Here is a 10,331-nt window from a genome sequence, read left to right on the forward strand (position 1 = left end):
AGTGCTGGGATTACAGGCATGAGCCACCACGCCCGGCCCAGAATTCTTAATATAGAATTGACAGTGAATCTAGCACTACATTATTCCTGGGACCTGCAGGAATAACTTCTAGCTTCAGTGAACTTAATCAGAATTTTTAGTCAGAACATCTAGAACAAGCCACTTAAAATTCAGATATATGTTTTTTATCAATGTGGAACAAAAATTATTTTACTAAATTTGGTGAGGAGTTTCTGACAGTTTTTTTGGTGTTCTAGACATGTAGAAGTCTTTATCTGACCTGTCTTGAATTTACCCTGCTTTAATGTGCTAATAGAGGATATTATTGTAAATGTCAATATAGTTGTGCTACACTTCACATAGTAAGAACAGGTGAACAACTTGCCATCAGGAGACATTTAAGCGTTTTTTATGTGCATTTACTAATTCATTCATTGTCTTACCCACACCCCTTCTTAACAAAGGTAATTATTTGTGAAATGGTTGACTGAAGATACAATATAATTAGGGGGGAAAAAAGCAAAAGCTGGTTAATATGAGTTTCAGTATGAAATCATTGATGTTAACTTCAGTATCAGAATGTTTCAACCAGCTAAGTCCAGCATTTCCTCCTTCCCATTACCACCAATCAAGCCTAGTATGGCTATGCTTGTTTTGCCTCTTCTAAGGTACATTCAGTAAAAAAGCATTGTAAGCTAGGACTCCGTTGGCTTTGGTTTCTTTTCTTTTTTCCCCATTCTTTCTTTTTATTATCTTCTATTCTCTCCTCCTAGGGTTATCACACTGAAACAGTGTTCAACCGGGTTTTGCCAGGGCCTATTGCACCAGAGAGCAGCAAGAAGCGGGCCCGTAGGATGCGACCAGACCTTTCTAAGATGATGGCCCTCATGCAGGGTGGAAGCACTGGGTCTCTATCTCTGCATAACACGTTCCAACACAGCAGTAGTGGCCTACAGTCTGTGTCATCTTTGGGTCACAGCAGTGCCACTTCTGCATCTTTGCCTTTTATGCCATTTGTGATGGGTGGTGCAGCATCATCCCCTCATGTAGACTCCAGCACCATGCTTCATCACCACCACCACCACCCCCACCCCCACCATCACCACCATCACCATCCAGGCTTGAGAGCCCCTGGCTACCCCTCTTCACCAGCGACTACCGCCTCTGGTACTACCTTGCGGTTGCCACCACTGCAACCTGAGGAGGATGACGATGAGGATGAAGAAGATGATGATGATTTATCTCAGGGCTATGATAGCTCAGAAAGGGACTTCTCACTCATTGATGATCCTATGATGCCAGCTAACTCAGACTCCAGTGAAGATGCTGATGACTGAAGCCCCAGCATGGGCCCCATTGCTTGGGCGGCTGCTGTATTTTTCACTTACTCTGGCCCTTGGACTATGGAAACGTGGGAGGGGCAGGGGAGATGTGGGGAAGTCCAGGACTCCAGGAGGTGAAAAGGAAAAAAAAAAAAAATGTACCTGATTGCTCCCAATTATGAGAGGATTGGGTGGGCAGGGGAACTCCTAAAATAATACATGACCACTTCCTCATTTCTGGGGAAGGAAAGGAGACTAGAGCGGCTGGTGCGCTCACCCCTCCCTAGTCACCTCCATTAACCACAGACTATGTAGCGCTGGCCCTAGCCTCTGGCAGAGCCTGTTCCTGACCAAACTGTGGATACAGCTGGAGGGTCAGGAACTGTTACCTTCCTTCCCCTTGGCATTAATAAATTTAAGTTAATCCTTTACCACTCTTCCTTGGTTCTATATTTGCTCAAACCCAATGTGAGCATTGATTTTGAGTTGTTCATAGTGGAGCAGACAAGTCATCTGTACTCCTCTAAAGGGTATATATAAATGTAGACTGTCCAGCTGGCTAAAGGCAAGGGAATTATTTAAGGTAAATGCTAGGTAGGCAAACTTCTGGATTCAAACTCCCAAGTTTTTAGAAGAGACAGGGCACAAGAATGTCATCGGGAACCATTTACATTTTGTTTCTAATTAACTGAAGTAACGGTTATTTGGGGCAAGCCCTAGAATAGTGTCAGTTTTCATGAACTGCAGTAAGAGGACTGGCTCACTGGAAGGATGCTGCCACGACTGGCTGAGGCGTTGGGGTTGTGAGAAAGAACTAGAAGTTTGTGGAGCCCCTGAAGTCATTTGTTTCCTCTGACTTATACCATCCCACTGCTCAGTTACAGCTTGGACATACTATTTTCCTTTCGAAAGCTAGGTTCCTCCCCATAGCTTGGGTCGTAGTTTATCGCGAGGCTGGGCTCCATTTCCCTGGGTATGAGTTCTCTGTCCCCGCGGCTTGACCCAGCATCCTGGCACCGAGGATCCCTCCAGCTCTGGAGCAGTTAAAGGCTTTCGCATTCCCATCATTTCCAGGAGGGGCGCATGCCCAGTTACACTGTAGTATTACCACTTTTATCCCACGCTAGATCCCGCTCTTTCCGCTCCCCTTCCTTTGCAGATGGGGTGGAGCTATTACACCCGCGCGCGGCAGCTCTCGTGGGGCGGTGCAGGCACCACCCCCTTCGCTTTGCCTAGTGGCTGCCGCCTCGGCAAAAAGTCTTGAGGTCCTGGAAACCGCGGCTTGGGCTAAGAGTTAAGGGCGGAGGCAGAGCGTCACGTGACGACGTCGATTCGCGTGCGGCAGTGGCGAAGTTCACAAGAAAACCCCGCGAAAATCGACTCTTTGCCTCGCACATTTTGTTGATTTTCCCCCGTTTTTCCTTCTCTCTTTCCCCCGCCCATCCGAAAGAGGATTGGGGGAGAAAAAAAAAGAAATCCCTAACGCTGTCGGGACCCGGAAGCGGAAAGGGCATCTTTGAGGTCGATACTTCCGGGTCATTGGGAGAGTGCGGGATTCCTGGGCCGAGAGCGGGTGGCGGAGCCGGGACCTCGCGTGATTCTCGGAACCCGAGGAGAATCGGCGTCTGGGGCTATGGCTGTGACTCTGGACAAAGACGCTTATTATCGGCGAGTGAAGAGACTGTACAGCAATTGGCGGGTGAGGAAGATCCTGTAATTTTTCCTAGGGAGCCCCTTCAGCCATCCCATAATAACCCTGTTTCTCGGCGCCCTTTTTTCTCTTTCGGTCAGGAATTCCCGGGTTCAGTGCCTCACCCTTTTCGTTGCTCCCGAATCGTTCACCGGAGGCGGCCACGAACGCTGCCCCTTAACAGGGAATCCCTCGCATTCACCCTGTCCTGCGGCCATCACCATCTTCCCCGCGTGCCAGCCTTGGTCATGCATAACAGCACCTCTCGCAGTCTCTTCCCGCCCTAGAAGAGGCAACATCCTTCCCTCCTGCTCAGTGGTCACGTCTTGTTGCCCCTTCCTGCCGTGTTCTCACGCACCCACGCACTCGCTCTGTCCCTCCAAAACCACAAATTCCACCCCTGGTCCCGCCAGGGTTATAACCGTCTTCGTAAAGAAGAGATGGAAGGGCAAGAAGGATGTCAATCGGGCTCTTAGCGTTTATCGTTTGCGGGGCATTTCCTGGAGTTAAAAAAAGAAATACTGCTCACGCGCAACCGCCTCATGTTCCAGGCCCTGCTATGGGTTACAGAGAGAGACCTAACGCTGAAAGCCTGCAGACGTTAGTAATACCAAAACAAAACAAAACGATGCCTAAAACCTTATTAGTTCCTTGCTAGCGTATCCGGGGCACATGTTCATTAAAAGAGCTGTGGCAGTTCCCAGTTTTTTAAAGATTCGGCAGTTTTGCTGCTTTAAAATCGTCCACAGTTAAAACTTATTTTTATGATGTTAACTTACTAATTGAGCAAACATTTGGTTGCATTCTGTGATGTAGTGTGAGTTGGCTAGCTTAAGTCTTGCCCCTGAACCCTGTCATCAAGGGAAGATACAACTAATAAAGATTTTTTTTTTAACCTGAAAAACGTTTTGAGAAAAATGATCAGTTCTCATTTCAGCATTGTAAATATTATCTTTCAAACTGATCATCTACTTAAACCAAGCCATTAAAATTGGTTGTTTCCTTGCCATTCATATTAAAGGTGCCCGTGCATGTTTCATCTTTTGAGGCTAAATACATTAAATAATTGAAAATAAAATTGATTCTGTTGCATTTTATGAAAAGCAAAAATAAGAACTAAATGCTAGATGAATGCTGAACATTTTATTTTTTTAAATTTTTGATTAATTTCTACCAAATGATTTTTTGCACCTTCTCTCAGTGTCATATTATTATTTGAACATAATCTATGTTAGAAAAACATTTTAAAACCTTGATACTTTCTAATGATCAGTAAGTACTAAAAATCCGAAACGCTCTCTTCTACCCATAAACCCTGAAACTATAAACCTTTGATCGAAAATTGTTTCTAGTTTCAGTGATTCAGATTCATCAAATCATTTCATTCTCTCTATACCATTCATGAAAACTAATCTGTAGCTCTAAATTCCCTTTCATTACAAATTAACTGTGGCCTGAAGACAGGTTGGCAAACCTAATATAAAATAATGGTCTGTAAATCCATGAAAGTTATTTCCCACCCACCGTTTTTTTTGTTTCTCAAAAATCACTGAAGTTTATCTTGGTCCTCTTACTACCTTAATGACATCATCTTGGGAGAATGTTAGACATTGATAAGACACTGATGGTGTAAATAAAGTTATGCGCCAAGTCTGTGTAAAAATGTACCAGTTAACAAAACCTGTGGATGAAAAACTTACTTGAATAAGACTTTTTATTAACACAAAAGACTGCTTTTGTGTTAATATGTCCAGAACCCACCTGTAGAAGTTCTTTGTGTATGCAGTCTTTTCAGCCTACAGTGCTTCCATTCTGATATACTTAATTAGAGATAGTAGTTTCCTGGGTTAAAGCTGGTTGTTTATCCTCTTGGATATAGCAGAAAGATAGTGGGATATATAGGTGTGTTGTATAACTTTTTCTCTTTTACACCTTTTCTTTTTTAATGAGAAAACTGGGATTGAAATAGAGTAAATTGAAGTTAATGGTAAAAATTCCAATCCTGGCTGGGCACCGTGGCTCATGCCTGTAATCCCAGCACTAGGCCAGGAGTTGAAGACCAGCCTGGGCAAGATAATGAGGCCGCCGTCTCTACAAAAAAAGAAGCAGCAAATAAATTAGCCAGGCGTGGTGGCGTGTTCCTGTAGTCCCAGCTACTTGGGATGCTGAGGCGGAAGGATTCCTTGAGCCCAGGAGTTTGAGGCTGGAGTGAGCTCTGATCGCGCGACTGCACTCCACCCTGGATGAGACCCCGTCTTTAAAAAATAAATAAATAAATAAATAAATAAATAGAGCAATCCCAAACCTTTTGCTTTCAGCTTCCATCTGGGGAAAAAAAAAAAAAAAAAAAAACACTCAGTTGTGACTAAAATTAACTAAAAAATGATTTGGGCTCCACACCCACTTTTTAATTTTAAATACTCTCGATTATAAGCTCTTAAAAGCTGTAGTGGTTGAACCTGGTAGTTCCATCACTCCAAATACAAGTACACAGGATTGTGGAGAACTGATAAGCTACTAACCTTTTTCTTTCCTTTTTTAAAAATAAGAGTAGGAACTAACCTTACCTATCTGCAAGTTAATTTTCAGTTAGGTACCTATTTTGAGGCTATTGCAAATAAAATATACTATTTATTAATTATAACTTTCATAACTTACGTCCTAAAAACAATTGCAGTTATCACGTACTTTTAACTGAATAGAAATTTCAAAAGTATTAAGCCTTGTATCTAAGTAAATCGTGTCATTTTAGAGATGGGAAAATGGAGTTAGTCAAAAATCAACAAGAGACCTTTCACAGTGACTAGAATGTACTACTGTTTTATGACTCCTGGAGGTTTGAGTCTAGATCCAGTCTTGCCTCTTATTTTTTAAGTGAGAGCTGCTAAGAGCAGAAAGGATTTGCAGCACTTTCTCTGTATTATTAGAATATCCCAAGTGGTAGTGGATCATGGAAATGGGCTTCATGCTTCTTTGTCCTCTTATGCTTGCTATATCCTTATTCAGAGATTGCCAGCCTTTTCATGATTATGATTATTTTTAACCAAGTAATATGATTAGTGCTGCTCATTGAGAGAAACAAAAGAGGTTATCTACCATCCTAGGGTTCCAGCTGCTTTGAGGACTGAGGGGCACAATTTCCAGGCATATCTGTTTAGCATTTGAGACCTACCTGTTGGGACATTCTGCTATGAGTGGACCTTGACTTCATTCATCTGCCTTTTATCTCAAAGAATTCCATAAAATGTCAAAAAGATTTGTTTTCAGAAGGAATACTCACATTCATGTGAGCCTACACCAACGGTCAGGATTGGGGTGGTGGAAGACTGACCCCAAAGAAACTTTGTGCTTTTGAAGAAGCTAATGAATTAAAGTGTCATTGCTTCTCTTGAGTGGAGCTTTCTGGCTCTTTGCACATTTTTATGGTAGCTTAGTTTCTTGTTCTGGGTTGTTCTCTTAAGATTCAACAGCTATCTTCTGTGGCTCAGGAAGGATTTTAAAAAAATACATAGTAGCTTATACCTGTATAATCCCAGCTACTCCAGAGGCTGAGGTGGAAGGATTACTTGAGTCCAGGAGTTTAAGACCAGCCTGGGCAACATAGAGCCCAGTTTAAAAAAAAAAAAAAAATGGCCGAGCGCGGTGGCTCAAGCCTGTAATCCCAGCACTTTGGGAGGCCGAGACGGGCGGATCACGAGGTCAGGAGATTGAGACCATCCTGGCTAACACGGTGAAACCCCGTCTCTACTAAAAAAAATACAAAAAACTAGCCGGGCGAGGTGGCGGGCGCCTGTAGTCCCAGCCACTCCGGAGGCTAAGGCAGGAGAATGGCGTGAACCCGGGAGGCGGAGCTTGCAGTGAGCTGAGATGCGGCCACTGCACTCCAGCCCGGGCGACAGAGCGAGACTCCATCTCAAAAAAAAAAAAATTCAGTCTTCCATCAGTATCTATTGGGGGTTGGTTCCAGGGCATACTTAGATACCTAAATCAAAGGATGCTCAAGTCCCTGATACAAAATGGCATCATATTTGCATAGTCTATGTATATCCTCTCATTATTTTTGATTTCTAGATTGCTTTAATACCTAATACAGTGTAAGTGCTGTGTAAATAATAGTTATACTTAGGTTTTAGGGGGTAATGACATAGAAAAATGTTTGGCCATTTTAATTTTCAGTACACAGTTGAATCCACAGATAAGGAGAGCTAGCTGTATAGGCATTTCCTGTTATTTCAGTCCCGCGGAGGATTACTTTCACTCACACTCCCCTCTTAACAGCTCCTTTATCTCTGGAGTGGGATAGAGAGGTTTTTTTGTTTGTTTTTGTTTTTATTTTTAAGAGTTTCACTCTGGCTGAGGCTGGATTGCCATGGCACAGTATCGGCTCACTGCAGCCTCAACCAACCCAGCCTTAGGTGATCTTCCACCTCAGCCTCCTGAGTAGCTAGGACCACAGGTGCAAGCCACAACAGTTGGCCTTTTTTTTTTTTTTTTTTTGAATTTTTATGGAGACAGTGTTCCACCATGTTGTCCCAGGCTGGTCTCAAACTCATGGGCTCAAGCGATCCGCCTACCTCAGCATCCCAGAGTGCTGAGAATACAGGTGTAAAGTCACTGCACTTGGCCAAGAAACTTTTTAATAATGCTGAGTAAAGAGGGTTAGATGGAAATAAATTCCCAGATGGATTGAGATTTTTTTAAAATGTTGCTTACTCAGCTTTTATAATCTAGTTCTCTACTTTCTTTTTTTTTTTTTTTTTTGAGACAGTCTCACTGTGTCACCAAGGCTGGAATGCAGTGATGCATTCTCAGCTCACTGCAACCTTTGCCTCCCGGGTTCAAGTGATTCTCATGTCTCAGCTTCCTGAGTAGTTGAGATTACAGGTGTGTGCCACCATGGTTGGCTAATTGTTGTATTTTTAGTAGAGATGGAATTTCACCATATTGGTCAGGCTAGTCTCTTAACTCCTGGCCTCAAGCAATCCACCCGCCTCAGCCTCCCAAAGTGTTGGGATTACAGGTGTGAGCCTCCACACGCAGCCCTAGATCTCTACTTTTGTATTTACTTTTTATCCCTGTTAACAACTACAGTGCCTGGCATGTAGTAGTCACTCAGTGAACAGTGGTAACTGATTATATGGGTATTTAGCTATAACCAGACTGCAAAAATATTTTCTTTTTTTAAGGCAGTATCCCATTTGGTTCAAAGGAAGATAATTGTTCTTCTGCTGCACTATTTCTCCAACTTTTGTCACCCAGATACCACCTTCACAATTTTTGCAGATTCTTTGCCATCTGTTTTATATTTTATTTAACTCTCACTTTAGTTTTTTTTTTTTTTTTTTTTTAAGACGGAGCCTCGCTCTGTCGCCCAGGCTGGAGTGCAGTGGCGCAATCTCGGCTCACTGCAAGCTCCGCCTCCCGGGTTTACGCCATTCTCCTGCCTCAGCCTCCCGAGTAGCTGGGACTACAGGCGCCCGCCATCTCGCCCGGCTACTTTTTTGTATTTTTTAGTAGAGACGGGGTTTCACCGTGTAGGCCAGGATGGTCTCAATCTCCTGACCTCGTGATCCGCCCGTCTCGGCCTCCCCGAAGTGCTGGGATTACAGGCTTGAGCCACCGCGCCCGGCCTACATTGTTTATGTTCATAGAAATGTTTTCATTGCTGGGTGAAGTAATAAAGTATGATGACTTTCTTTTTTTTTTTTTTTTTTTTTACAGTTTTTTATTTTTCCTGGCATTAATGATTTCCTCAGTTTTTCTCCTTTAAAAAAAAATCTCCCTAGCCTTAATTTTCTCCAACAGGTCTATCATAGTGTTACCAATCTTTTATTCCAAATTTCTCACACTCATCGAGTTTTATTCTGTTTCTTTTTAAGCAACCTCACTCCCTACTTCTACCCCCCACATTATCCTGCTCCATCTGTACAGGTTACTCTTTAGGCCTGTTGAACCTCAGGACTTTCCAGTATTGGGTCCCCTATATACCAAGAGCCTCTGCTTTGTTTTTTGTTTAGCATATTTTCTCTAAGAACTTCCTAGGAAAAAATGGGCCGGGTGCAGTGGTTCGTTCACGCCTGTAATATCAGCATTTTGGGAGGCCGAGGTGGGCAGATCACTTGAGGCCAGGATCTCAAGACCAGCCTGGCCGACATGGCAAAACCCCATCTCTACTAAAAATACGGAAATTAACCGGGCATGGTGGCACATTCCTGTAATCCTAGCTACTTAGGAGGCTGAGGCACGAGAATCTCTTGAACCCAGGAGGCAGAGGCCGCAGTGAGCTGAGATCGTGCCATTGCCCTCCAGCCTGGGCAACAGAGTGAGACTGTGTCTCAAAAGAAGAATAAATAAAAAGCTCACCACTAGCTCCAGTGTAACCCCATGCAAAAAAAAAAAATGGATGCATAGAATATAAATGTCTTTAGTCCTTGCATGTCTTTAAAGTGTTAGTCTGTCGTCATTTTTGGTTAATAATATAATTAACCAAAGTGAACTCTATTGGCTTTGTTAATGTAGTAGGTATAAAATTCTGTGTTGAAAATCATTTTCTGCTCAGAATTTTGAAGCCATTTGGCTTCAGAGCTTTCAGTGTTACTTTTGAGAAGGCCGATATGATTCTATTTCCAGTATACATACATAGCCTTTCTCTCTGAAATTTAGAATCATCCCTTCTGTTTTGAAATTGCACAGCAATGTGCTTTGATAAGTCTCTTTTGGGGAAATCCTTTTAGTCTCAAGCTCACATTCTTCAGTCCTAGGGTGCATTATTTGATTATTTTAGTCCCTGCATTTCCCTAGTGATGTCTTTTCTTTCTGAAATTCCTGTTCGGTAAGGTTTAGACCTCTTGGGTTAAATCTGTTCATTTATCTTTTTTTTTTTCTTTTTTTGAGACAGAGTCTCACTCTGTCACCCAGGCTGGAGTGCAGTAACGCAATCTCAGCTTCCTGCAACCTCCGCCTCCCAGGTTCAAGAAATTCTTCCTCAGCCTCCCGAGTAGCTGGGATTACAGGTACCTACTACCATGCCCGGCTAATCCAGGTCTTCAAATGGCTAGTTTAGTTTGCTACTGAAATACGTATTCAAGTGCTTTTCCTTGAGCCAACTATCATAAATTCACTGCACACAGAAGTGCTTTATTTATATTTCTTATTTCTTTACGTTGAATATTAAAAGACAGATGCAAGGGTTGGGATTTTATGATGGTAATCATTTTACTTCATCAAGGACATTCTTTTTTTTTTTTTTTTTGAGATGGAGTCTGGCTCTGTCGTCCGGGCTGGAGTGCAGTGGCCGGATCTCAGCTCACTGCAAGCTC

The 10,331-nt window shown here is 42.9% G+C and overlaps 2 protein-coding genes across 3 annotated transcripts in view; both read left to right on the plus strand.

Annotated features, from left to right (window-relative positions):
- CHD8 (chromodomain helicase DNA binding protein 8) overlaps positions 1 to 1,756 on the plus strand; it is a 50,401-nt gene extending 48,645 nt beyond the window's left edge. For both annotated transcript variants that reach the window (XM_011930929.1, XM_011930930.1), the window contains one exon: positions 774 to 1,756. In XM_011930929.1, the coding sequence (XP_011786319.1) occupies positions 774 to 1,337 (564 nt within the window). In that variant the 3' untranslated portion in view covers positions 1,338 to 1,756. The remainder of the gene's footprint in view (positions 1 to 773) is intronic.
- Positions 1,757 to 1,991: 235 nt separating this feature from the next.
- Positions 1,992 to 10,331, plus strand: part of SUPT16H (suppressor of Ty 16 homolog (S. cerevisiae)) — a 42,531-nt gene continuing 34,191 nt past the window's right edge. The window contains exon 1 of the mRNA XM_011930931.1: positions 1,992 to 3,021. Within this exon, the coding sequence (XP_011786321.1) occupies positions 2,956 to 3,021 (66 nt within the window). The 5' untranslated portion in view covers positions 1,992 to 2,955. The remainder of the gene's footprint in view (positions 3,022 to 10,331) is intronic.

Source organism: Colobus angolensis, unplaced genomic scaffold (genome assembly GCF_000951035.1).
Source record: "Colobus angolensis palliatus isolate OR3802 unplaced genomic scaffold, Cang.pa_1.0 Scaffold88, whole genome shotgun sequence".
Taxonomy (NCBI): domain Eukaryota; kingdom Metazoa; phylum Chordata; class Mammalia; order Primates; family Cercopithecidae; genus Colobus; species Colobus angolensis.